This window comes from Oenanthe melanoleuca, chromosome 4, assembly GCF_029582105.1.
Source record: "Oenanthe melanoleuca isolate GR-GAL-2019-014 chromosome 4, OMel1.0, whole genome shotgun sequence".
In the NCBI taxonomy this organism is placed as follows: Eukaryota; Metazoa; Chordata; class Aves; order Passeriformes; family Muscicapidae; genus Oenanthe; species Oenanthe melanoleuca.
The window spans coordinates 67,647,317-67,671,873 of record NC_079337.1 but is presented as its reverse complement, the minus strand read 5'-3'; the positions used below and the strand labels follow the sequence as shown (position 1 = coordinate 67,671,873).

The following is a 24,557-nucleotide window of genomic DNA, read 5'->3' as shown; positions in this document are numbered from 1 at the left end:
CCACACACACGTGGCAAGGGCCCCCTGCACGGGGGGCTGGCACCAGAAGCAGTGGGATCACCCCATTCCCAGGCTCTGTGGTTCAGCAGGAGGCTGTTTTTGGGGGGAATCAGGGCTTTGCCTCCTCCACCCCAAGCCCAGGATGTTTGGGGTCCCTGTGGGTGCTCACACCGGCAGTGAGGAGTTGTGCCCCCAGGGACTGTCACAAACCTCACTTTGCCCCACTCTGTATTATTGATTTGTGTGATTTGAGCCCTGTCTGTCCTCTCCACTTGTGTCCACCCATGGACATCACACCCAGCACCTGCCTCTCCCTCCTGCATGAGGACACAGAGCAGATTCCCAGCTCAGAGTGCTCCTGGCAGGAAAAATTAATTACACAGCTCGTTTGCAAACAGCCCCGTGAATGAGTTTGCCTGGAACAGAGACATCCCCGGGGGCATTTAGCGATTTTATAGAGCTTCTCTTTATCTCAGCAATCTCAACGTGCAATAACACGGGCTCCTCAGATCCTCTAAGTGCTCTGAACGTGCTGCAATTTGTACAGGCTGTAATCGACAGGAATTGGGTTGTAATTAGAGTCAGTTGCTGCAGATTGCCGGGTCTGGGGTTGCCGGTGCTGCTGCTGGAGCAGCGCCTGCAGCTCCTGGGAGGAGCCTGGGACCTTGTCCTCCACCTTGGGGCACCTCCCTGTGTCCCCTCAGGGGCCCCCATGGCCCTGTGGTGACATCTCTGCCTTGCTGCTTCCTCCTCGCTGCTTCCTCTGGCTGCTTCTGCTTTTTAGCCATCCTTGAGGGCGGCACAACTTTCCCTGCCAGTGCTCATTGTCCCCCTGGATTTTGAGGCCAAGTTGGACAGGGCTTGGAGTAACCCATGGATGGGCTTCAAGGGCTCTCCCAGCCCAAACCAGTCCATAATTCCAGGATTCTATAAATCCATTTAAAAAAAAAAAAAAAAAAGAGTTTTTGTTAGTGGGTCTGGATGTGATGGAGCAGTGGCTGTTTCAGGAGTGTGGTGGTGCCAGGGCTCACCACTAGATCCATGGATCCAACCACATAAAGGAAACAAATTTTCTCATGTTTGGGCTTGGTTGTTTATTAAATCTTATCAAAAGTACAGAAAGTTCAGCAACTTTTCTAGCTAAAAGTGAGCAAAATGGAGATTAATCCAGCTAGCTACAGGGTCTCTTAAAACTAAATAGTTCAATAAAGAACTAACACCTGTATTATTTATACTTTTGACCCAATAACCAAGTTCTTGTGACCATCAGTTAAGCACTAACTGTCCAACCAGAAACTACTGCCTGAAATCATGAAGAAGGAGGAAGAGCACTGAGAGGAGACATCACCCCAAATCCTCCATCTTGTCTCATATCTATCACTGTATTATAAAAACTTCATATTTAAAACCCTTCGCCATGTGAAATCACACACTTCTATTTAACTACACACCTGTGATTTTAACTCCATCACTCAAATTTGGAATCCTTCTGCAAGGCCTCAGGTAAAAATCAGTGTTCTCCTGGTGGGCAGTGCCAGAAAGCACAGAAAGCTCAAAAAAAACCAAGTTTCTGGGATGCAGCACATGGATGAGTATAATCAGTTGGGATGGCAGGTGACCCCCAGCAGAGGCTGGCAGTGCAGGGAGGGTGTGTGGCATGGTGACAGCACGGTGGCAGCACAGTGGCAGCACGGTGACAGCATGGTGGCAGCACAGTGACAGCATGGTGGCAGCACAGTGACTCTGGCCTTTGCAGGCTCTACGAGGGGAAGGAGGTGGCCGAGTTCCAGCGCTCCCTGCAGCGGTTCTTCCTCGCCCTGAACCAGCTGATGGGGTCCCCCTTGGAGGGTCCCACGCTGCTCTCCCAGGTAGGAGGGGCTGGGAGGGCTCAGCTCTGGGGTGGGGTGGGAGGGAGGGTGCCCAGGCCAGGCACTGGCTGTCCCCATGCCAAGGTGACACTGTTCATTTTTGGGTGACACTGTCCATCCTGTGTGCAGAGCTCCCATGGTGTCAGAAGGAGCTGCCACCCCATGCACTGTCCCCAGGGTCCCCCCTGGTGCACCCTGAGACCCCAAACCCCTCAGTGCACTGGGGCTGTGGTGTGGAATGGGGTCAGCAGCTTGGTGGCACTGGGCAGACACTGTCCTGGCCACCCATGTGCTGAAATCTGCAGAGGAAAAGTCTGGGAAGGGCTCCTGGGATTGTCACCATCCTGGGTCTGGCCTGGCCTCATTCCCTGCACCCAGGCTGGCACAGGGGGCTGAGGGGAGCAGAGCTGGTGCAGGCTGATGGGTCTGGGATGGGGCTGCACTCTGCACCTCCATCCCAGATGGAGGGAGGCTCCAGAGGGTGGGAGCCCTGTTTAAGGGCAGCTCTCTGGTGTCCCTGCAGGGAGCAGCCCTGAAGTATCTGCCCTCCATCCTCGAGGACGTGTTTGGGATCTTTGACTCCTCTGCTCTGGGGTAGGTCCCTGTGCCCCCAGCACCCCCAGGCCATGCTCAGCACCTGCCACAGCCACCTCTGTCCCCACATCCAGCACAGAGCTGAGGGAGAGGACAGGCAGAGGGGATCGCCTCCTGATCCCATTCCCAGGGCAAAAACAGGAGAGTTCTGCTCAGTCTTAGCATTGCCTGTGCTTGGGTTCATTTGGGGAATTCAGGGTTTGTCTGCTGGGTGCCTGTGGTGGGTACAGCTGCCCTGTGGGACCATCCTGCCCCACTGAGGGGCTCCCCCCACCCAGCAGCCCCATCCTGACCTGGAGCTCCTGGTTTAACCCTTCTCCTGCTGGCAGGGCCGTGCTGCGGGACTTTGTGGGGAACCTGCTGCCCCAGCGCCTGCTGAAGCAGAAGCTGCAGTCCCTGACCCACATTGCCACCAGCAAAGCCTTCCAGTCCCACGGTGAGAGGGGTCCTGGTGGCCCCTTGGTGGCCCTGTGGTCCTGGCCCTTGCTGAGCTCACCCAGAGCTGTGGCACGGGATGGGGATGAATCCCTGAGCAGGGACCCCTCCTCTGCCTCATGCCCATGGTGGCTCCACAGATGGGGACAATTCCCTCATGCCTGTGCCCCCTTGTCCCCCCCAGAGTGCCGGGAGCTGGTGCTGCAGGTGGCCCTGCCCATCCTGCAGGAGCTGATCCAGGCAGGTGAGGAGGAGGACGCCTGCATTGAGCTCCTCAGCAGCATCCTGGAAGTGCTGTACCAGGCCCAGAAGGTAAATCAGGAATCAACTGGGCAGTGACCTGGCCAAACCCCTCTGAGTGGGGTTAAGCACTGATTCCCAGCCAGGATATATTTGGAGTTCTCTGCAGTCAGCCAGGGGACTGTGGGTGTCACCATCCCAGCAGAAATGTGCCCAGGGTGGGGCAAAACCCTCCTGCTTTCCACCTCAGTGAGTTTCTGGTGGAAACACTCTATATGAGTGGGGAAGGGGCTTCCAGGCTCCTGATGACACTGACCTGAGGGTGGTGGGGATGTCACCAGCTCTGCAGAGCTGGGAGGGAGGTAAAGGCAGGGAGGAATAAAGTGAGGGCAGGGAGGAAGACAGCTGGTCAGCAATTGCCCGTCAGCCCCTGGGCAGTACCACACTCCAAAATGAAGAGTGATGGCCCCAAACATGAGGCAGAGACATGGTGGGCACCCACCCACCCACCCAAATGTGGCCTGTCTGGGCTGGGCTGGGGCTGTTCCTGGGGGTCTCAGCCCTGTTTGTGGTGATTGCAGAGTGCAGAGAATCTGCGAGCGCGGCACAAGGACCGTGGGGACGTGGAGCTGGTGAGTGTCCCTGCAGCAACACCGTGTTTTGGGAATGCACAGGGCTCTGTGCTCTGGCTTTTCAGGAGCCTTGCTCTGTTCCTGCCCTTCCTGGCTGCTCTGGGGTTCCTTTTGGGGGCCCTTTGGAAGTTCAGGTGTCACACCTGCAGTGCAGTGACTGGTGCTGTGGGAGCTGAGTTGGACACTGTGTCCTGGCATGGTGAGGTTGTTCTTTAATCCCCACAGCACCAGGAAGCCCAGGAATGGAATAGAAAGTTCAGAAATTGTGGTGAAATGTCTCATTTTGGGCTTAACTTTTAAACCTGCAATAGCCTTTTGGTGGGAAGCCCTTGGGGGAGGATTCTGCTCTTGCTTCAACGTTGAACCCACCTTTGCCTGCCCAGCGCCACCAGTGCAGCCATCCCCATCACCCTCAGCCATCCTGGGCTGTCCCCTCTGTCCCCAGCCTGGCTGCTTTGCCAGAGAGATATACAGTGCTGAGCTCTACAGAGATCCCAAATCCCGTATTTATGCTGGAGCACATTGCCTTGCTCTGACTCTGGATCAGGCTCCATTCCCATCTCACCACCCCGATGCCACCAGCCCTCGAATGAGCCGTGAACGTGCCCTGCCATGGCTCTGACCCCTCCTACCTTGCAGGCACGGGTGAAGAAGCACATCCAGGTGATCCTGGAGTGGCTGCTCCACACGGTCAATGGCAGGGTGATCGTCCTGGAGCGGGAGAACCCGCTGAGGGTGAGTCCCACTGCGCCGCTCCCCTTGGGGCATGCGGGAGGGGCACGAGGTGTCTGTCCCTGATTTTCGGGTCTGGCTGTGTGTGACTGTGGCTCTGCTCCTTGCTGGCCCTGCTGCCAGGACCCAGCAGGATGGATGGATGCCAGGGATGTGCCCAGGGCAAAGCAGGAGCTGTGCTGGCAGCGGGGCTGGAACAGGGGGGAGTGGGCAGCGGGGAGAGGTGCAGGAAAAGCTGTTTGGGAGCAGTGAAGGGTTTGGGCTGCATTATCTGGAAAACAAACAGCTGAACCCAATGACCCGTCGCAGTTTTACACGCCAAGAGCGCGTGTGAGGAGCACGCTGGACACACGGGAAGGGAGGTGGATCAGAGCTCCGCGTGGAGCGGCGATGGGAGGGGACAGAGCGGGGCCAGCGGGGACTCGGGATCTTCTTTGGGGACGTGCTGGCAAACCCAGGAGCTGCACTGCGCCCTGGGGTGGGCGATGAGCTGTGTTGGTGTGTGCTCTGGAAGCTCGGAGCAGGGAATTGCCGTGCCGGGGAGCTGCGGGCAGCTCTGCCTCCGGGGCCGTGCCGCGATCTCTGCTGTGATTCAGCCGTGACTCAGGCAGGAGATGCATGCGGGGTCGCACTGGGCTCCATCCTGCTTTCCGTCCTCCTTCCCAAGCTCTGTGACTCAGGGCCTGGGGCAGCCGAAAGCGATGGAGGGGAGGGGGGATGAGGATGATGCGGAGCAGCCCACGGCAGCAGGGAGAGACCCTCGGCTGTGCCGCGCTCCTGCTGCTCGCCCGTGGCTCCACAGGGACCGTCCGGCAGCTCCCCCAGCACCGCCCGTGGTTCCCGGGGGTCCCAGACCCTCAGCCCAGGCTGCCCCAGCAGCTGGGAAGGGCTGAGAGGACCAAAAATAGGTGTGCCCGCACCAAGACAGTCCCTCTATCCATCCCGCTGCTGCTTGGCGAGAAGGGAGTTGTGTCCCTGGGCTGCAGCCCCGGAGTGTCCCTTGCACACGGGATGGGGTTTGACACTGTGTGCAGACCCCTGGAACCCCCGTGCCGAGTTTTCCCTCTCGTGGCAGCCCCACAGAGGCTGGGATATGTGAGCTCCTCATTGCTGTCCCCTATCATCAGCCAGTGCATCTTCCCCCACCCCGCCCTTCCAGCCGGGGATTTTGGGGACAGATCTCCTCTCTCCCGGCCAGAGTCTCACAGAGACCATTTCCCATTGTCTCTGATCCGTGGAAATCCTCGGTGTTCCCAGTTAATCCGCAGGAAGCAATGGGAGGGATGAGCAGCCCCAGTGTGGGGTGCAGGGATGGGCACTGATTTGAGCCCGGGAACCCCGAAGGGAAATCCAGGGAAACAGCCCCCTCCTCATTCTCATCCTCCTCCGGAACAGAAGCGCACAGGCGGGAGAGGATGTAACAAAAATAACGTCTCCGTGGAATTTATTGAATTCTCCTTAAATACAGCCGCTGCTCCCCTCGCCGTTTCCCACACCCGAGCTCCCCGCGTTCAACGGAATGGTTAAAAATAGAAAAGCTGGTGCTACCCAAACCCTACCGTGGGAGGAAGGGAGGGAGGAGAGGTGGGCAGGGGGTCAGTGCTGGGACGGAGCCCCCGCGCTCCGGGCTCACAGGAACCAGAAGCATTTGCGCCGCGATTTCTTCACGTCCAGCTTTGCCGGCAGCCTCGACACGGGCGACAGCTCCTGCCTGGGCGGTGATGGGGTCCCCGCCGCCCCCAGCGCCACCCCCGCCGCCCCCAGCGCCGTCGGGGGGGAGCTCGGCCCCGTGTCGCCCTCGATGTGGCTCAGCACCCGCTGGAAGCGACCTTCCTGCTGTCGGAAATCGTGCTCCACGCTGCGGCACCGGGGCGAGGGGACCATGTCAGAGGGCAGAATGGCATCCCCTTGTCGCAGCATCCCCCCCCGGCACCCCAAACACAGCCCTCAGGGAGCTCAGTGTCCCCAGCACAGCCCCCGGGGAGCTCAGTGTCCCCAACACAGCCCCGGTGTCCCTGCAGCCCCGGTGTCCCTGCAGCCCCAGTGTCCCCGCAGCACCCTGTGTGCGGGCTGGCTGCTGGCAGCCACGTGCTGCGATGTTCCCTCACACGGAAAACGCGTCAATCTCCTCACACCAGCCGTGTCCCATCGCATCAGCGAGGTGCCACCGAGTGTGCCCGGGAACGCGCACGTGGCGCGGCCACCCCGCACACGGGGACAGCCCCGGGAGCCCCCCGGCACGCTGACACCTCCTGTCACCTCCTGTCACCTCCCCTCGCGAGGACAAGGAGTGTCCCAGCCATTTCTAGAAAAAAGGGTGAGGGGTGCAGGGGGGAGCAGCGCAGGGAGGGACCCCAGCTCCCCCGCAGTGACACAGGCAGGGGTTGGCACCGCTGTGGGGACAGGGGCAGGTAGGTCTGATCCCCTCCATGGGGATCTGGTGCTGGGGGTGCTGTCCCTGCTCCCTCACCCTGTGTCCCCCCAGAGCCTCTCCTCATCCCACGGGTGGCAGTGATACCCACGGCGAGTCCCCAGCAGGAGCCTGGCCATTCTGGGGAGCCACCTCCCCCAGATGTGACATCTGTGCCACTGCCATGCTGCGTGGAGACAGGCTCGTCAGGCCTCATTAGCCTGAAGTCCCCCAGGAGCTAAGGGGGGAGTGTGGAGCAAGTGTGTGTGGGGAGCAGGAGCACTGAGGGGACCCCAGCAGGGCACCCCCAGCCTGAGGTGCCCTAAGGACAGGGCACAGTGCTCACAGAGCATGGCAGGGCAGTGGCACACGTGCACCACGGTGATCAGGCACCACAGAGCATGGCTTGGGACCAGCTCACCATGTCCTGCACATCCCAGTGCTAACAGCATCAGCCTAATTAACAGCAAAACGGGAACACACCTGGCCAGCCACCTGCACTGCAGGGACAGAAAGACACCCAGGGGTGCCTGGAAGGGCAGAAAGCTTTAGCAAAAGTGCAACCCTTCCCAAATTCCCCCAAAGATGATGCTGGGAGGGCATGAGGTGCCTTTTCCCACACACCAAACGGGATCTGAGGAGACAGTGCAGCAGAGGAAGGGGCTTCCACACTCTGTCCCAAAGCCAATGCTGGGAAGCAGAGCCCAGGCCCTGTGTTCCCAAACCATAGTGAGGGGCAGGAGCCCATCTGCAGCATCTGTGTGGAGCTGGCACAGGGACAACAGGATGCAGCCTGGATTTGGAGCGAGCCCACGCAGCAGCCACTAGCGAGGCTTCCCCGACAGATTGCTGCTACAGGAGATAAATGCTCTCCATTGTGCCAGGGCAGCCCCCTTCCAGATGCTGCTCCTCCATGGAGATCACCCTGGCTGATCCTGGGAGCAGGAAGGGACAGACCCAGCCCAGGTGACAGCCTAGACACCCAAGAATGATCTGTGTGTGGGGACAGGAGGTGAAGGCTTGACTGTCCCCCTCCCTCCTGCCTCACAGGCAGAGGAGCAGTCTGGGAGTGCAGGGAAGCAGAAGCCATGGGATGCCTGGAGCAGGGCTGGCCCTCACCTGTAGATGATGCAGGCACAGTCCCGGCAGGTCCCGCAGTTGGCGATGTCCTGCCCGGTGCGGTACGAGTGTCGCCTGTGACAGAGACGTGCCGTGAGCTTGGAGACCCAGTCTGGGTCCTCTGCTGCCCCTGCTCCCTCCTGTGCCTCTGTGCCGCCTCCCCAGCAGCCAGGACTCTCCTCCCTGGATCCCAGCTCCTTTCACCCTGGGACTTGGATTCTCTCCTCCCTGGGTCCCAGCTCCTTTCCCCCCTGGGACTTGGATTCTCTCCTCCCTGGGTCCCAGCTCCTTTTCCCCCTGGGACTTGGATTCTCTCCTTCCTGTATCTCAGCTCCTTTTCCCCCTGGGACTCGGATTCTCTCCTTCCTGTATCTCATCCCTTCTCCTCCTGAATCCTCTTCCTCTCTAGGATCCATCTCCTCTCCTCCCTGGATCCCAGCCCCTCTCCTCCCATGTGATCCCCATTAATACCAAGCCAGGTGCTTCTCAGCTTTGCAGATTTCTCTGATGGGAGCAAACCAGTGCTGGCACAATGACGTCTCCAAACCCTTCCCACTGTGTCCTCCCATCCCAATCCCCATCCCAAGGGTCCCCCCTCTTGCAGCCCCCAGGTCACCACACATCTCCCCACGCATGGTGCCATGGAGGGAGCACAAGGCACATGGCAGTGCCCTGGCACAGCAGTGCCCTGGCAGATGGGCACCAGGAGAAGCTCCAGACTAATCTCCAGCCTACGCCAGACTCAGAATTTATCTTTTTGATGCTTTCGTACCAGAGCATCCTTCTCCTCCTCCGGGAAGGTGCACAGGACTTGGATTAAGCTGATTCCTGCCCAGGCTCAGCTCATGCTGCTGCATCCTCCTCCCTCCCCACTGAAGGGATTTTCACCCCACTTGTCTCTGCTGCTGGTGCCGACCCCAACCCTGAGACACCCTGATCCCAGTGGGGTCCTCCTGCACCCCAGCACTGCTGGCAGGTGCTCCCTGCTGGTCCCTGCTGATTCTACTCTGTACAAAAGGAATGTGAATGCTGTTGGTCCCTTTGAGATCCCTTCTCCAAGTCTCCATTGCCCTTTCAGGGCTGTGGATTTTGGGGGCACAGCTGAAAGAACATGTCCCACATACACATCACATTTCTCCATTGAAATCGTCCTCCTGTTACTCGACCTTGACCAGGGTTGTTCTCAGCCCTCAGAAACTGGGTCTGTTACTGCACCAAATTACACATTGCAATGGGGATTTATTCTGCCAGCACCTGAATTAGATCATGAGGCCCTTTATATATATATATATATATATATATATATATATATATATATATATATATATATATATATATATATATATATATCTGTGTGTATGTGGGGTACGTATATGTGTGTGTGCCTGCAGCTCTGGCGTTGTACAAAGCCCCCCTCTGCTGGGAGAGCTCATCCTGGGATAGTCTTTCATGTTTTATATATATAAATTTTTGTGGGATGTTGCTGGTGGTCGGTGCCAGGATGTCTCAGGGCTGCTCTGGTGCACAGTGGGCACCTGGGATCTGACCTGTGGCAAACGAGGCTGTGCTGCTCTGCAGCATAAGGACACCAGGATAATGTTTTATGTGATTTCCCATCCCTGGATTTCCCATCTCTGGGCATCTTGTTTGTTTGACTGTAATAGTAAATGGAGTTGAAGTCTTAATTAAGGTGTCCAGGACCCCCAAGGATCCCCACTGACAGTGCTTCAGGGGTGGCACGGGGGCAATGCTCCCCATGCTTCACTCACAGCCAAAATATGATTTAATGGATAGATCACAGCAATAGTGGGCATCAGGAACAGCCCCAGAGATTTTACAGGAGGATGCCAGGGCCAGCACCTCTTGGGGGTTTGTTGGTTGCCCTTGTGTGAGATGAGTTTGGAGCATTTCAGCTTCAGGCCATTGTGGGCTGACCTAGAACACCTCGCTCCCTTTGGGAAACCTGCCTGGGAGACCAAAGAATGTTGGATCAGGTCCTGGGCAGGGCAGGATGGAGGTGCTGGGCACCTCCCCAGGATGCAGTCACACCCATCACAGAGGCACCAGCCACTGGATTTGTGCCAAAGGAACCCCCATGGATGGGCAGGGATGGGGTGCCTGGCTAAGCTGCCATTGGGATGTGACATTCTAGATCCCTGTTCTCAGTGACCAATGGACAAATCAGCTGCACCAGAGCTGGGCAGGGGCCCAGCACCCCCTTATCCCCCAGACCTGCACCCATCCCTGGGCACTGTGGGCAAGACAGTGGAGCCAAGTGTACATGGCCAACAGCTCTGAGTTTCTCAGAGGGAAACACCTGCAGGAGGCAGCAGCATCCAAATCTCTGTCAGGGTGCCCCATCTTACATCCCCAGCCCCTGGGGACATTGTCCCCACAGCCACTCTGTCCCCTCCTACTCACCCATCCCGCTGCGCCTCCTTCTTCTCCAGGTCCTGGATGACGTCCAGCAGCACCCGGATGGTTTGTTGGCTGGTCTCCAGCACCCCTTCCAGGGACTGCAGCTGGGAATGCAGGTCCCCCTGCTCCCCGGGCCCCCGGGGGCCCTCTCCCTGAGATGTCCGGGCGTCCTCGTCCCTCGCTGGTGGTCCCACCGGCCCCTTGGCCACCACCACCAGCTGCAGAAGGTCCTGGACGTGGTGCAGTTTGTCCGGCTGTTCAGCGGCGAGGCAGGGCTGTCCGTGCCGGGGGGTGTCCGCTTGTGCCCCCACGCTGGGGCCCTGTGAGGCCGTGCCCAGGGGCTCCCTGGGCCCCTCGGGTCCTGCCCAGCCACGCCCGGGCTCGGCGGCGCGGAGCCGGCTGCAGGTGCCGAGAGCAGCTGGTGTCTGGTCCGGCGTGGCGGCGGCCGAGCCGTGCCAGCCCGGCGCTGGTGGCACGGGGGCTGGCGAGGCGCAGCACGGCCCCCCCCAGATCGTGGCGCAGAGCTGGTGCTGGGGGGCCGGGGGGTCCCGCGGGGGGTTGCCCTGAGGTGGCCGGCGGAGGCCGTGGGTGTCCGTGGCGGGGACGGGCTGCCGGCGGTGCGGCGAGGGCGGGCACGGGGGCGCGGGGCGGCCGCAGGGCAGGCTCCGCTCCGAGTCGCTCCGGCCGAGCCCCCGCTGCTCGCAGGGCGGCCGGGACTGGCCGCAGGGCACGGAGGCCGGGCGTGGGGTGAGCCCGTGGCTGCCCTGGGGGCTCCCGCGGAGCTGGGCACAGGCTGGGGGTGGCGGGCAGGGCTCCGGGGTGCAGCTTTGCACCGGAGGGGCGCAGCGGGCCGTGCCCTGGTAAGGGGGAGGGGGGTCCCTGGGTGGTGGTGGTGGTGGCGTGCGGCGCACCTTGGCGTGCTGGGCGAGCACCGCGGTGTGGTCACTGGTGGGGAGGCTGCCGGGGACCCGCGGGGGCACGGCCCAGCTGGCCACGGTGGGCACGGCCGCTCCTTGGCACCGGGCGCTCGCCACGGCGGGCGGTAGCGCATCACCCGCCACATCGCAGACGCTCTTGCTGCGGGGCTGGGGCGCCGGGAAGGGCTTTTGGAGGCTGGGCGAGGTCTGGATGGCGGTGCTCATGCACGCCTTCCTGGGCATGGGCAGCGTCAGCGAGCCCGGCTGCGCCTGGGGCCAGCTGCGCCGCGAGGCACGGAGAGCCGCCGGCTCAGGGGGGTCCCTGGGGGGCGGCGAGGCACGTGGGGTGTTGTGGCCGGGGCTGGCCGCGGGCCCGGGCGGGGGGCTGCCCGCCCGCCCCGCGCCGGCCTCCACCAGGTCCTTGAAGCGGACCTGCTGCGTGCGGTTGCGGCGGCGCTTGAGGCGGCTCTCGATGTCGGGCGAGTCGCGGTTGAGCAGCACCGAGCGCACCGTCATGGCTTTCTCCTGGCTGCCCTCGCCGGCGGGGGCCGGGCCGGGCACGGGCTCACGGCTGACCATGGCTCAGGGCCGCGGGGTGCTGCGGCGGGGAGCCCTGGGCTGCAGCCGTCCCCGGAGCTGCTGGGGCGGCGGGCAGCCTCATCCCGCGCCGCCACGGACAGGGGATGCTGGGCGGGAGGTGGGCGAGGGGCTGTCGGGCATGCTGCCCGCCGCCCGGCCCTACAGCCCCCGGCTCGCCGCCCCGACAGCCCTGCCCGGCACCGCGGCTCCCCGCCGCTGCCCGCAGCCCATCGTCCCGCCGCGGCCGCCCGGGCTCAGAGCCGCCCGCTGCGGGCCGCCCGGTGCCGGCCGTGCCCGCCCATGGCTCCCGGACCTGCGGGGACAAAGAGAGGTGCGTCAGACCCGGCCGAGCCACCGCGGCCCCCCGAGGACACGAGTGTCCCCGTGGAACTGCCGGCCTCTCCCGCCTCGGCTCCCTCCCAGCCCACCATCACCAAACGCGAAGAGACAGGCTTTGATCTGCGGCGCTGCCTCCTCAGCACAAAGGGAGAAAGGAAAAGAAAGCCCTTTAGCATAAACACGTTCCGAGTTCACAGCTCAAATCAAGCAGAAGCGGCTGTTAAAAATAGCTCTGCCTCGCCGGGGCTGGTGCCTCGTGCGCGGGGCGCGGGCAGCAGGAGGGCAGGGCAAGGGCCGGGGCGAGGGGCTCCCGTGGGGGACAGACGGACACGGGGCACCCCCCGCACGTGGGACACCCGCCGCTCACGGGCACCGGCCCTGCCCGGGGGATGGACGAGGCGTGGGGACATGGCATGGGATCCATCCCGCCAGAGTGACACAGGGGATCCATCCCGCCAGAGTGACACAGGGAATCCATCCCGCCAGAGTGACACAGGGGGCCCATCACGAGTGCGGCATGGCCAGATGGGCACGGGGAACGTGTCACGTGTGGTTGTGGCCGGACTGGGCACCAGAGGTGCTGGTTGGGCTGCAGGCGTGGGGGACCAGCTCTGTGAGCAGTGGTGAGACAGTGGCTTGGGGACACGGAGCCGCTTCAGGCACATGAGAACCAGCAGGAGGCAGAACCTTCAGTAAGGCCGGGGGATGTCACTGACAGAGCAGCGCTTCACAGGCGGCGCTGGGGCAGGACCCGGGGTCACAGGGGGATTGCACCTAGCTACATCCCCATCCCTGCCATTATCCCCGTCCTTGCCATCGTTCCCGCACAGCTCTGCAGGGCTCCTCCTCCCCACACCTGCAAGGCGAACCACTCCGCAGCCCTGTCCCAGACGTACCCCCAGCACCCACCCCGTGCCCACCTGGCTCTGCCCTCGGAGCCCCCGGCCCATCGCACTGCCCGGGCACCGGGAGCACGGGGCAACACCGGGGTCCCTGCTGGGACGTCCCGGGATGCAGGGGAGGCTGTCAGCTCCTTTTGGGACGCAGCCAAAGGCAGAGATTCCAGCCGCAGCGAGCAGCGGCTCAGCTCTGCCGCACCACACCACGTCCCATGTCCCACATCCCCCAGCCCGCTGCTCCCGCAGTGCCCCCGCACCCTCTCCGCCTCGCTGGCTCCGCAGCCCCCCTGCCCTCCCTGCGGACGGACACACGGCTCAGACACCCCCGGCCCCCTCCCTGTCTTGCCTTGCTCCTGCTGGCACGAAGCGCTGACTCAGCGCAGCAGCCCGGAGTCCCCCGTGCCGGCACAGCCAAACTTCCAAGCGCTGCGTGCCGGTGCCCCGTGCCTGCCCGCGCCGGCAGCGAGCACTGACCCAGCGGAGCAGGGAGCTCTCGCAGCCCTCCCTGCGCCCACCCCGGCCCCGCACGCCCCGGCTCTTCTGCACACGCTGCTCCGCGTTCGTCGGGATGCTGCTCCACGCTCCGGCCAGCCGCCCGGCGCTTCCCTTCCCGAGCTTGGAGCCGTGCCCAGACACCCGGAGATGTCTGCGAGGCAGGACGAGACGAGGGATGGGATGGGGCTCCTCTTTAGTATGGACAGCAACAGGCGGAGGAGGGAGCTGGCTGGGGCTGGAGCCAGAGGAGCCCGTCCTCGCTTCCTGCATCACCACATCCCTCCTGGCCCGGGGCACGGGCACCCGCGCTGAGGTGGATGAGCCACCCCTGAGGCCCCCTGAGGTCACAGATGTGGGGTCACCTCTCTCCATGTGCCCCAGCGATGGCCAGTGCCCAGACCTTGGTGCCCCCGGCAGCATCCTCGGCTGTGGCCGTGCCAGGGAGGGCAACACGCCGCGGGCAGAGGGATGCTGGCCACACCTCCGTGCTGGAGCCGAGCACTTCAGAGGAGCCTATGGGCGGCCAGCCTGCTCCTTAATGGGGCAGAGGGTGCTGGGATCAGCTCCAAGGGCTGGGCAGGGGCAGGAGCGCTGCTGGCACGGTCCAAGGGCAGGACCAGCCCTGGGATGCCGCCTCCCGAGCCGTGGCTGGCGCAGTGTGGGACGGGGCTGTTCCCCTGCCGACGCAGCAAACGCGGCGCTGTCACTCAGCGGCGCCTCGCCGGAGCTCCCTCGGCCTCCCCGAACCGCGGGAGATCAGAGACGAGCCACAAGGACAAAGGGAAGCCTATAAATTATACATGGAGCAACTTGGTTTGGGAACAGTTCTGAGGATGTCAAACACCCACGCCAGGACCCTCCCACGCATCGCTGCGTTTTCTCTGTGCTGTGGTTGGATTTAGTGCCGTGCTCGGGCACGGTTTGCAGCATGCTGGCGTCTCCCAGCATGGATAATGAGTCCTGTTGTGGGATGGGATCAGGATGCTGCAGCCTCGGGGCTGATGGACTCTCCTGGACTGTCCCTGAACCTGAGGAACCCACTCTGCCTGGCTCCAAAGGACATCTCCGATGCACCTGGCACTCAGCTGCACCAGCACTTCCCAGCCACTCTTCAAGCACATTTACTGGGAAATAGCACTCAGTGCCTCAGTCCTGGGGCTGCTGGAGCCCCTCCAAGGTCCTGAGCCCACCACAGCCCCTTCCAGGGTCTATTCCAACAGGACCCCAGGGCTGTGGTCACTCCTCCTTCTAGGAGAGACCTGCACAACCTCCCAAGGCCAAAGCAGGAGCCGTGATGCTCCACTCTGATGTGCCCTGCTGGACATTGGGGTCATTGAACAGTGACCTCAGCAGAGCCCAGTGGGTGGCACAGGGAGCCACAGAGCCCTGGCATGGTCATCTGGGGGATGCAGGTGGGCTGGAACTGCCCAGGGAATGGGTTTGGTGCTTGACTATTCCCCTCTGAAGGACGGCAGTGTGAACAATCCACACCAGTCAGCGCCGGGCTGGGAGAACACAGCTCATCAAACCCATGTGCTGCCAGGTTTGATGAGGTTCCAAGTTTGGTCAGTGGAGGTAAAAGCCTCAACAAAGCACACTCAGATTTCTGTGAGGCATTTGACATTTCAACGAAGAAAGCAGGATGATCCCAAAGCAAAGTGGCACACGTTAAATGGATTAAAACCAGCTGAGCAGCACGTCTGTGCTCATAACCATCCCACAGCCCTGACCACAGAGGGAAACTGAGGAAAGGGGAGAAAATGAAGAGCAAGGAAGGAAAAAGGTCAGTAGAGAGGCAGGCAAGGGGCATGGAGCAGAGGCTGTGCAGGATGGGGCTCTGTGTGACAGCTCCAAGCTCCACTCACAGCAGCTGGAAATGCATGTTGGCAGGTCGGAGAAACAACTTCCTTAAAAAGCGAGGCCAGCTGGCATAGGAACAGCTTGGAAAGGTTTTGCACAGTGGTGGACCCTCCATCTCTGCAATTTCTTAAGGTCTGAGTGTTCTTCTCCTCTGGTTCCTAAGGGAATTCCAGGCTATGGATAAGGTGAGACAGGAGGTCACATGGGTGACGTACAGGTGAACGCAGGTGATGCCACTGTGACACAGTGGATGCCACGAGTTCTGCAGCAGTGGGTTCTGCTGGATGCTTGCACAGTTGGGAATGATCTCTCCTCAACTGAGTGACTCCAGGAGCTGAAGAAGCATCAGGAATTTCTTCTCATGGACACCCCTTAGAGAGCCCCAGTGCTGGGTTTCTCTGGCCAGCCCTGATGGGTGGTGAATTTTGTGAGTAAGAGGCACTAAACCTGCTGGGTTTGCATCATGGAACACATCTCTGATGGTGCAGGGCTGACCTCAGAGGTCAGAGCCCTGCTTCACACTGCTCTGTGTGGGAAGTTACCTGCCAGCTTCAGCCCTTTCTCCACCTATCCGCTCCCTCACCCTTGCCAGCAATGCCGTGGAAGAGGGAAAAACGGAGCAGACACATAAATCTTCTCTTCAGGACACAGGAAGCCAGGAGATGAGATTTATGAGAGAGGAAGTCAGGTTCTCCTGGAACTGCAGAGGAGAGAAGTGAATGACCCGGCTCTGCTCATGAGGTAGTGCCTTTGTGGGGCAACACATTGGATTTTCCTGATCTCCAGAGGGGAGAGAGGTGCTGCTGGCAGTGGGGCAGGGCAGCACTGGAGGATGAGGAGCTGGAGGGGCAGGAACCAGGCTCATCACTCCACAGCAGAGCCTAATTCCTCCTTGGCTCAGGAGGACTCGAGGCGTTTGTTCTCAGATCAGAGCATGTGTGGGACTCGAGGATGGAGGACTTGGAGCAGCTCTCGGGCAGCTTTGCACACCTGAAATCTGGTTCCTCGCTGAGGAAGCTCCACCACGAAGCCAGCTCATGCCCTGCCCTCATGCTTCTCTTGGAGGCTCTTCCAGAACCCGGCTGCTGGGAGCCTCACAGACCTCCTCATTTCCTGCAGGCAGTTAATCACAGCCCGATTATATCCCACTGTACTCGTGCCAATGGAGCGCTTCTGCTCGAGCAGCTCTTCTCCGTGCTCAGCCCTCGCAGTGCCCAGCAAGGAGCTGCCCCTTCTCCAGCCACATTCCCAGCTCAGCTGTTGTCCCCAAGGCCAGCTCCCCGTGTCCCTTATGGACCTGGCAGTGCCTGACCTCATCTCTCTCGGCAGTGCTCAAGGCTCTGCTGGAACGCCACTGTGGCACCCCCAGGACCCCTGGGCTGGCCTGGCTGAGGACACAGGCGCTGTCCCTGTCACCAGGGCCATGCCTGGGGTGCCTGTGCCCTGCAGTCCCCCCAGCCCCGCATCCAGCATCGCCCAGGGGTTCCAGGAGTGGCACCGGCACGCGGGTCCCAGTGCGAGTGGCAGCTCCACGAGCCCAGGGATCCACACTCAGCCCTATGTAGGTCACTGGCTGAAGTGCTCTGAGGGAACATTAGTCACTCTCCCAGCCACGGCGCCCTGGAGAAGCTCTGGCACAGGGAGCCCTCACCACCCACCTCCCCATGGCGCCAGCACCCACGGCCACCCCGCAGGCTCCTCTCTGTGACCACTGAGGCTCCCAGCTGGCCTGGGGCTCACGGCCCTGGAAGGGATGCCATCGGCTGGGGAAGGAGGAGTGACATCCTCCTGGCAAGCACAGGTCACCAGCCCGGCTTCCACCGCTCCCCTCCGACTGCGGATGTGCCGGTGCTGCAGATGGAGGCTGCACACGGGCAGGAAGACGGGAGTACAAAGCCTCTGCACGAGCCTTCAGAAGCTGCAGAAACCAAATTATTCCTCTGTCTCCCGTGGATGCTAATACGGCTGTCATGGCAGTGGTGTCTCTGTTCCCTGTACTACCTGCTGGCGTTCCCACCTCTCTGCCAGGCAGAGGAGCGTCGGTGTGGCTGTTTTAATGAGACGTGAAGAGGTGGAGTGACCTGCCGCGGGGAGCGCGGGCAGAGCGGGGCAGACGGAGCGTGCGGAGCAGCAGCAGCTCAGGAGGAGTTTGTTCCGTGTCCCAAGGCTTCCCTCAGCCACATCGTGGAGGAGCAGGCGAGCATCCCTGGAGCTGCTGCCTGCGCTGTGGTTCAGTGCCACCCCCGGGGCTGCAGGAGACACCACCCTGGGAGGAAGAACACCCTGCACTGCTGCTTCCTTCCAGTGAATGGGGCATGGGCAACGCCATCCTCCTCCAAACCCTGGAGATGCCCTGTGTGGCTACACGGACCTGGGAAGATGCTTGTGATGGAGATGCAGCCCAGAGAGCTCGGCTGGTGCCCAGAACCAAAATCCAGGGCTCTGCTGGCATCTCAGCATGGGCTGATCCTGCAGCAGTGACAGGACAAGGGAAGTGGGACACAGCCCTGAGACTTTTGGCCACAGGAGACCCAGCTCCTCTGCAGACCCCTGCAGCCCTGCACTCTCCAGGAAGGATGTCCCAGCTCCGGAGAAGGGGCTGGGCACCCATCTGGAGCCCACCTGCCCCAGCGTGCAAAGCAGCTGCCTGGACCAGGGCACTCTGTGGGCTCCCTCACAGGCCAGAAATGCCATCACAAAGCCACCAACTGTCCCCAGAGCACACTTCTGGAAAAAGCTGGAAAGGCTTCACCGCCCAGCAGTTCCTGCACACACCGGTGCAGGCTCGGGGGGCTCAGTCCTGGGGGCAGCAGGGACCCCCTGGGGCAGCCCCCGTCCCACCAGGTCCCACCGGCCACGGCGCCGGCAGCCAGCGGCACAGCCTCCGCAGCTGCAGCTCCCAGCACTGAGAACGTCCTTCCAGAATACAAATTCCTGCCTTTAAGTGCATTCCTAATGCCATCGAGCAGCCTACCCCCCCTTTATCTCCATGCGCTTTAGACAACGCTGGCTACCAGGGGAATTTGGGAATTACAAAGTGTCTTCCTTCGCCTCGTGCCTCAGTTTCCCCACCACCGAACAGTCCAGACCATACAGAGCACGCGAGGCAGGCTGTGCCCACGGCACTGGTTAGGACTGGAGCAGTGTTGTTAGCAGGGACAGGAATAGACCCACTAATTATCTGTGGCCTCTGCATGCCACCATGCTATTAAGTAATTACAATAATTATCATTTGTAAGGAAGACAACCTCAGTCCAAAGGAGCTTCTGCGACGAAATACACCCAGCTCCTCCGAGCGCGCCGGAAGGACGAACGCTCCCTGCGGAGAGGGGACACAGGGAAGGGCCGGAGGTGCCACCCCCAGCCCGGCTGTGCCCGAGGGAGGGAGCGCAGCCGGCGGTCCCCGCGTCCCGGCTGTGCCCAGGGGCTCGTTCCCGTAGCCCCGGGAGGGGCCGAGCGTGGAGATCGCTGCGAGCTGCTGCCGGCACCGAGCGCGCTGTGCCCCTCGGAGCGAGCAGCTGACACCGATGTCCCCGTATGTCCCCGTGCTGGCACAGCCGCGGCCCGGTGGTTACTCATACGTGTCCACCTCGTGCTCCCGACACGAAAGCGGCTCCGCGGAGACCTCGGCCCCTCTCCCGCGGCTCCGGCGGGGTTTGTGTGCGTTCCCGCGGGGAGGATCGGGACCGGGGCACCCCGGGAGGGACCGGCACATCCCCGTTTCGCGGGACTGCCCGGGGCTCGCTCCCGCATCCCGCATCTCCGCCGGCGGACACAAGGCCTTGGGCGCCGGGAGCTGCCGGGAGCAACGTGGGCTGAATCCCTCCAGCCCCGGCCGGCGTCACCGCGGCGCGCGGTACCGAAAGTGACATCCTTGGATGGATCTGCGTGTGCGTGTGTGTCACCCGGCACAGCCCCGGCTGACGGACGCGTTCCTAACGAGGGGGAGCGGAGCTGAGCCCGCCTGGCTGCTCCCCAGAGCGGCTCCAAGCACGCAGCGACCCAGCGAGCGGCCGGGGCGGACAGGGCGAGGCTGCGGCACCGCGGCACGACGTGGGGGTCTTCGGCCCCTCGAACGCAGCAGCTCCCACCGCAGATGCACCTCCATAGGCTACACACCGAGCCACCGTTCCAGCACGGCTGTGTCCCCCAGAGACCCCCGCCACGGCAGCCGGCGGCCACGGGGAACGCGGTGCCCAGCGTGGGGGGCTCGGTGCACCCTCGGTGCGGGGTGCTCGGCGCACGGTGCCCGCCGGAGGATGCTCGGTGCGCGGTGCCACCGTCCCCGTGCCTCCAGCAGTTCCCCGGGAGCAAAGGATGGGAGGACAGGGAGATGCCGCGACCCCCGGGGATTGGGGGACACCGAGGATTCCCCTCGCCAGCCCAGCTCGGCTCCTCGCCCCGGCCCCGCATCCCGCGGGCCGGGGGTACTCGCACCGCTCCCGCACCCCCGGGGTCCCCGCACCGCCGCGCAGTCCCGGTTTCGGGGCTCCCCGCACAGTGTCGCCGCTCCCAGCCCCGGGGTTCCCACGCCCCGGCCGCGGCACCGCCCGGGGTCCCGGTACCGGCGGGCGCCGCAGGGCCGATGCCCGCAGCACCCGGTGCGGCCGCCGCCCCGCTCCCCCCGGAGCCTCCTCCCCATCCCGCCCGGTACCTGCTGCTCGGCGGCGGCGGCGCGGCTCCGGCAGCGGCGGGCGCGGGGCTCGGCGGGGCGGGGCGGGGCGGCGCGCGCTCGCCGGTACCGGGGCGGAGCCGGCGGGGGCGGAGCGGGGCGGGGGGCGGAGTCCCGCCGTGGGGAGCGCGCCCGGAGCCCCGGAGGAACCGCGGTCCCGGTACCGGGAGCGGTGCGGTGGCCCCCGCGGGGCCCCGGTGTGCCGGTGCTGCTGCGCGGGGCGGCGGCACCGCATGGAGTCCCAAAGGAGCGGGAGCTGGTGCGGTTTGATCCGTTTGATCCACAAGAGAATTGTGCAAACCGCTGGTAGCCCGGGGCTGCCCGTGGGCGCACGTTGTTTCCCCGCGGCTACGCCCCATCCCGGGGAGCTCCCGGGGCTGCCCAGGGGCTGCTGGTGCGAAGCTGGAGCCCTCGGCCACCAGCAGCATCACATCCCTCCCCGAACAGCCCGCTCTGGTCTGCCTGTGGTTGGCAATGGGGCTCTGTCCCCGCCGGAATGCAGGAGGAATCAGGCAGTGCCTGGGCTGGAAGGTGCCGGGATGGGCAGGGGCAGTGGCACCGCAGTCTCTGTGGCACCTGAAGCCACCCATAAAGTTCCATCAGTGACGCCGGGGCACGGCAGGGCCATCACTCCTCCTGAGCATGCCAGGCAATGCTCTTACCCCAGAAACAGCTGCCCTTTCCCATAGGTTCCAGTCTCGGATGTGTCTCTGGCTTTCTGGGCAGCACCCACTCATGCACACTCCACTTGTGTTGCTACAAAGCTGGAGTGGAGCTGAGGGCTCAGTTTGGAATCCTTCACTGGATGCACTGCAGAAGGAACCTGCTTGCCATTTTCAAAATGCCCTTATTTCCACAGATGGCCTTAAATTATCTCAAAAATGACAGAAGTGCTTCAGCACCACTCGATAATTACACCTGCATCCCCCTGGCATCGTGGTGGGTGGTGGGTGCAGGAGTGGGATGCACAGTCTGGGAACTGGACATGAATGGGCCAGGAGGAGAGGTCTGGGGAGCTGGGGAAGGGGGGACCAGGGGAGGTGGAGGTGAACAGACCCCAAGGCAGTTGGGACTCTGGGTTACAAACTGGAGGAACAAGGGCATTGTCCTGTTCCATGGTGCAGCTGCAGGACCCAGCAGGGCCTGACCAGCTCCTCTCCCCCAGAGCCACTACGTGGCCTGCATGGCCGCCATCCTGAGCCAGATGGACAAGGAGCACTACAGCACCTACATCCAGGCATTCCCCTCCCGGCCTGAGCTGATGGTGAGTGCTGCCCCAGGCAACGCCTCTGGCACCAGCACCTCCCTCACAGCATCCCCCGGAGGGCACTGCAGCCCAGCACAGCTCCTGACATCTCTCCCTCCCTTGCAGGACTTCCTCATGGAGACTTTTATCCTTTTCAAGGACCTGATTGGGAAGACAGTGTATCCCGGTGACTGGATGGTGATGAACATGGTGCAGAATCGGTGAGGGATTCTGCAGGATGGGGAGGGACCCGCAGGGTGGGTGTTAGCACCTGGGATGCCTCGGGACAGGTGGGCACTGGAGCGTGGCTCTGGGTGTGCTGGGCAGTGTTTGGGGCACTGAAGTGGGCACAGAGGATCTCCCCCGCTCTGTGTGATGGGCACGGCAGGCTGGGCAGTGGGCACTGCCCTCACCCAGTGCCGTGCTCACTCGCCCCAGGGAGTTCCTGCGTGCCATCAACCACTTTGCCACCACCTTAACCGAGATGTTCCTGCACAACAGCGACTTCGAGCTGCAGGTGGGTGGGTGCTGCCTCAGCCCCGCTTCGGGCCAGGTGAGCCTGGCACTCATCCCTGTGCTTCCACTGCAGCTTTGGAACAACTATTTCCACCTGGCCGTGGCTTTCCTCACCCAGGACTCCCTGCAGCTGGAGAATTTCTCCCCGGCCAAACGCAATAGTATCCTGGCCAAGTGAGTCCCCACCCCGCCCTCCCAGCCACACCTCGGGTCCCTGCCCCGGGCTGCCGCCGCGCCGCGAGGTCAGGGATTTTGGGATGAGCTGTGCGCTCCCGGGGCTGCAGAGCGGTGCTGACGGACCCCTGTCCCGGCAGGTATGGGGACATGAGAGCCACGATCGGAGCGTCCATCCGGGACATGTGGTACAGCCTCGGTGAGCCACGCTGTGCAGTGATGGGGGATTTTTGGGTCTGTGTGGGCTGATGTCCATCAGCAGCGTCCCCACATTGGGAGTGGGAGCGGGGTTTGGACATGGGAGCCTGCATGAGTGTGGATCTGCCCCTCCAGCTCTCCCTGTCCTCCCAGGCCAGCGCAAGATCGAGTTTATCCCGGGCATGGTGGGTCCCATCCTGGAGATGACGCTGGTGCCGGAGCTGGAGCTGCGCAAATCCACCATCCCCATCTTCTTCGACATGATGCTGTGCGAGCACCGGCTCACCGGGAGCTTCAGCCGGGTGAGGGGCAGGCAGCTCCTGGGGGAGCAGGATGGGCTGGGATGTTGTGGGAACCACCCACTGCAGGGGAGCGGGGATGGGAACCGTGTGTTTAGGACGTCTCTGAGCTCAGCCCATCTTTATCCCCTGTGCACAGTTTGAGGATGAGATCCTGCGCAGGCTGGACAGCGAGGTGGAGGGCGGCCGCGGGGACGAGCAGTACATGCAGCTGTTCAAGAGCATGTGAGTGTGCAGCGACATCCCTGCCACCTTCCCCGCAGGGCACGGCCCTTTGCTGACACCATTCCCCGCCATCCCACTCCTCCTCACTCTGTGCTCTGCCCGGAATGTGCCACAGGGAAAAGGAGGAGGAGGAAGGATGGCGCCTGAGCACCATCGTGTGCTCGATGCTCCTGCCTCCGGTGACATCCCTGCCTTAGGAATTACCCTTTCCTGCTCCAGGAATTACCCTGTGCCTTAAGTGAGACCCCTGCCCTGGGTGATGCCACCGCCCCAGGTGTTATCCCTGCCCCAGGAATTACTCCTCTCTCAGGTCATGGCACCGCCCCAGGTGTTATCCCTGTCCCAGGAATTACTCCTCTCTCAGGTCATGGCACCGCCCCAGGTGTTATCCCTGCCCCAGGAATTACTCCTGCCCCAGGTCATGGCACCGCCCCAGGTGTTATCCCTGCCTCGGGAATTACTCCTGCCCCAGGTCATGGCACTGCCCCAGGAATTACTCCTGCCCTGGGTGATGCCCCTGCTCTGCCCAGGCTGTCCCTGCCCTCTGGTGCTGAGCAGGACAGTGGTGGGAGCACTGCAGAGCTGGCTGTGCAGTGGGACCCGTGGCCCCCTCTCTTCCCCAGCCTGCTGAGCTGCTGCCAGAGCCACCCTGAGCTGGCCAAGCCTGGAGAGGACTTTGTGAGGCTGGTGAGCGAGCTCCTGGAGCGGCTCCTGGACTACAGGGCTGTCATGAACGACGAGAACAAGACCTACAGCATGAGCTGCACTGTCAACCTCCTGGTGAGCACTTGTGCCCTGCTCCAGCTCCCTGGGGCTGACAGGGCTCATCCCCAGCTCCCTGGGGCAGCCAGGGCTTGTTCCCATGCCTCCCCAGGTCCCCAGGGTGCCCCTGGCCCAGCAGAGAGGGGGTGCAGATGGTGCCAGAGCTGGCATCCCTTGGGAGTCACCGTGCAGTCCCCCAACCCCATCCCTGTGTGGGGACAGTCCTGGCAGCACCATGACCCAGAGGGTGGCAGTGTGTGGCATGTGCCACCCCTGGGGCCACTCAAACAGCCTCATCTGCCTTTCCACAGAATTTCTACAAGGAGATTGACCGCCAGGCCATGTACATCAGGTGAGCACAGCCCTGGGAACACTGGCAGCACATGGGGTGGGGGGTCCCGAGCATTCCCAGTGGGATGGGGCTGGCAGAGCGGCCTGAGGGGCAGGCTGATGGTGCTCTGTGCCCAAACAATGCCCTGCTGTGCCCCACACACGGCTCTGCCTCTCCCAGGTACCTGTACAAGCTGAAGGACCTGCACATCAGCTACGAGAACTACATGGAGGGAGCCTACACGCTGCTGCTGCACGCCCGGCTGCTCACGGTGGGCACGGGCACTCGGGGGGGCTGTGAGGAGTGGGCAGCCCCCCGGGCTGGGTGTGACAGGTCCCTGCTCCCCTGTGCAGTGGTCAGAGGAGTCGAATGCAGCCCCGGTGCCGGGCCCGCACAGCCTCCAGCTGCACACCCAGCGCCAGCTGAAGGAGGCTCTGTACAACCAGATCATCGAGTACTTCGACCAGGGCAAGGTGAGTGTGGCCACCTGTCCTTACAGACCCTGCAGCCTCTGAAACTCTGCAACTGGAGGGGGCTGGGCTGGCTTAGGGCAAGCCTGGCCCCCTTGCCACCGCTGCCCCCCATTCCAAGCTGCCA

The 24,557-nt window shown here is 62.6% G+C and overlaps 2 protein-coding genes across 4 annotated transcripts in view; one reads left to right on the top strand and one right to left on the bottom strand.

Annotated features, from left to right (window-relative positions):
• The window catches only part of LOC130252082 (dedicator of cytokinesis protein 2-like), a 43,934-nt gene that overhangs the window by 13,480 nt on the left and 5,897 nt on the right, over positions 1 to 24,557 (top strand). For all 3 annotated transcript variants that reach the window (XR_008840296.1, XR_008840295.1, XM_056489278.1), the window contains exons 23-39: positions 1,757 to 1,868; positions 2,392 to 2,462; positions 2,792 to 2,898; positions 3,082 to 3,209; positions 3,719 to 3,769; positions 4,409 to 4,504; positions 21,375 to 21,473; positions 21,582 to 21,676; positions 21,894 to 21,972; positions 22,045 to 22,145; positions 22,286 to 22,344; positions 22,497 to 22,645; positions 22,782 to 22,867; positions 23,491 to 23,647; positions 23,941 to 23,981; positions 24,141 to 24,231; positions 24,314 to 24,433. Coding sequence is in view for 1 of the 3 variants with exons in the window: in XM_056489278.1 (XP_056345253.1) it covers positions 1,757 to 1,868; positions 2,392 to 2,462; positions 2,792 to 2,898; positions 3,082 to 3,209; positions 3,719 to 3,769; positions 4,409 to 4,504; positions 21,375 to 21,473; positions 21,582 to 21,676; positions 21,894 to 21,972; positions 22,045 to 22,145; positions 22,286 to 22,344; positions 22,497 to 22,645; positions 22,782 to 22,867; positions 23,491 to 23,647; positions 23,941 to 23,981; positions 24,141 to 24,231; positions 24,314 to 24,433 (1,642 nt within the window). In the remaining 2 variants the exon portion in view is untranslated. The remainder of the gene's footprint in view (positions 1 to 1,756; positions 1,869 to 2,391; positions 2,463 to 2,791; positions 2,899 to 3,081; positions 3,210 to 3,718; positions 3,770 to 4,408; positions 4,505 to 21,374; positions 21,474 to 21,581; positions 21,677 to 21,893; positions 21,973 to 22,044; positions 22,146 to 22,285; positions 22,345 to 22,496; positions 22,646 to 22,781; positions 22,868 to 23,490; positions 23,648 to 23,940; positions 23,982 to 24,140; positions 24,232 to 24,313; positions 24,434 to 24,557) is intronic.
• LOC130252083 (INSYN2B protein-like) lies at positions 5,293 to 12,490 on the bottom strand. Its single transcript, XM_056489279.1, has 3 exons — positions 10,452 to 12,490; positions 8,031 to 8,105; positions 5,293 to 6,359 (listed from the first exon to the last, which is right to left on the bottom strand). The coding sequence occupies exons 1-3, from the start codon at positions 11,942 to 11,944 to the stop codon at positions 6,131 to 6,133; spliced, it is 1,797 nt and encodes a 598-aa protein (XP_056345254.1). The 5' UTR covers positions 11,945 to 12,490; the 3' UTR covers positions 5,293 to 6,130.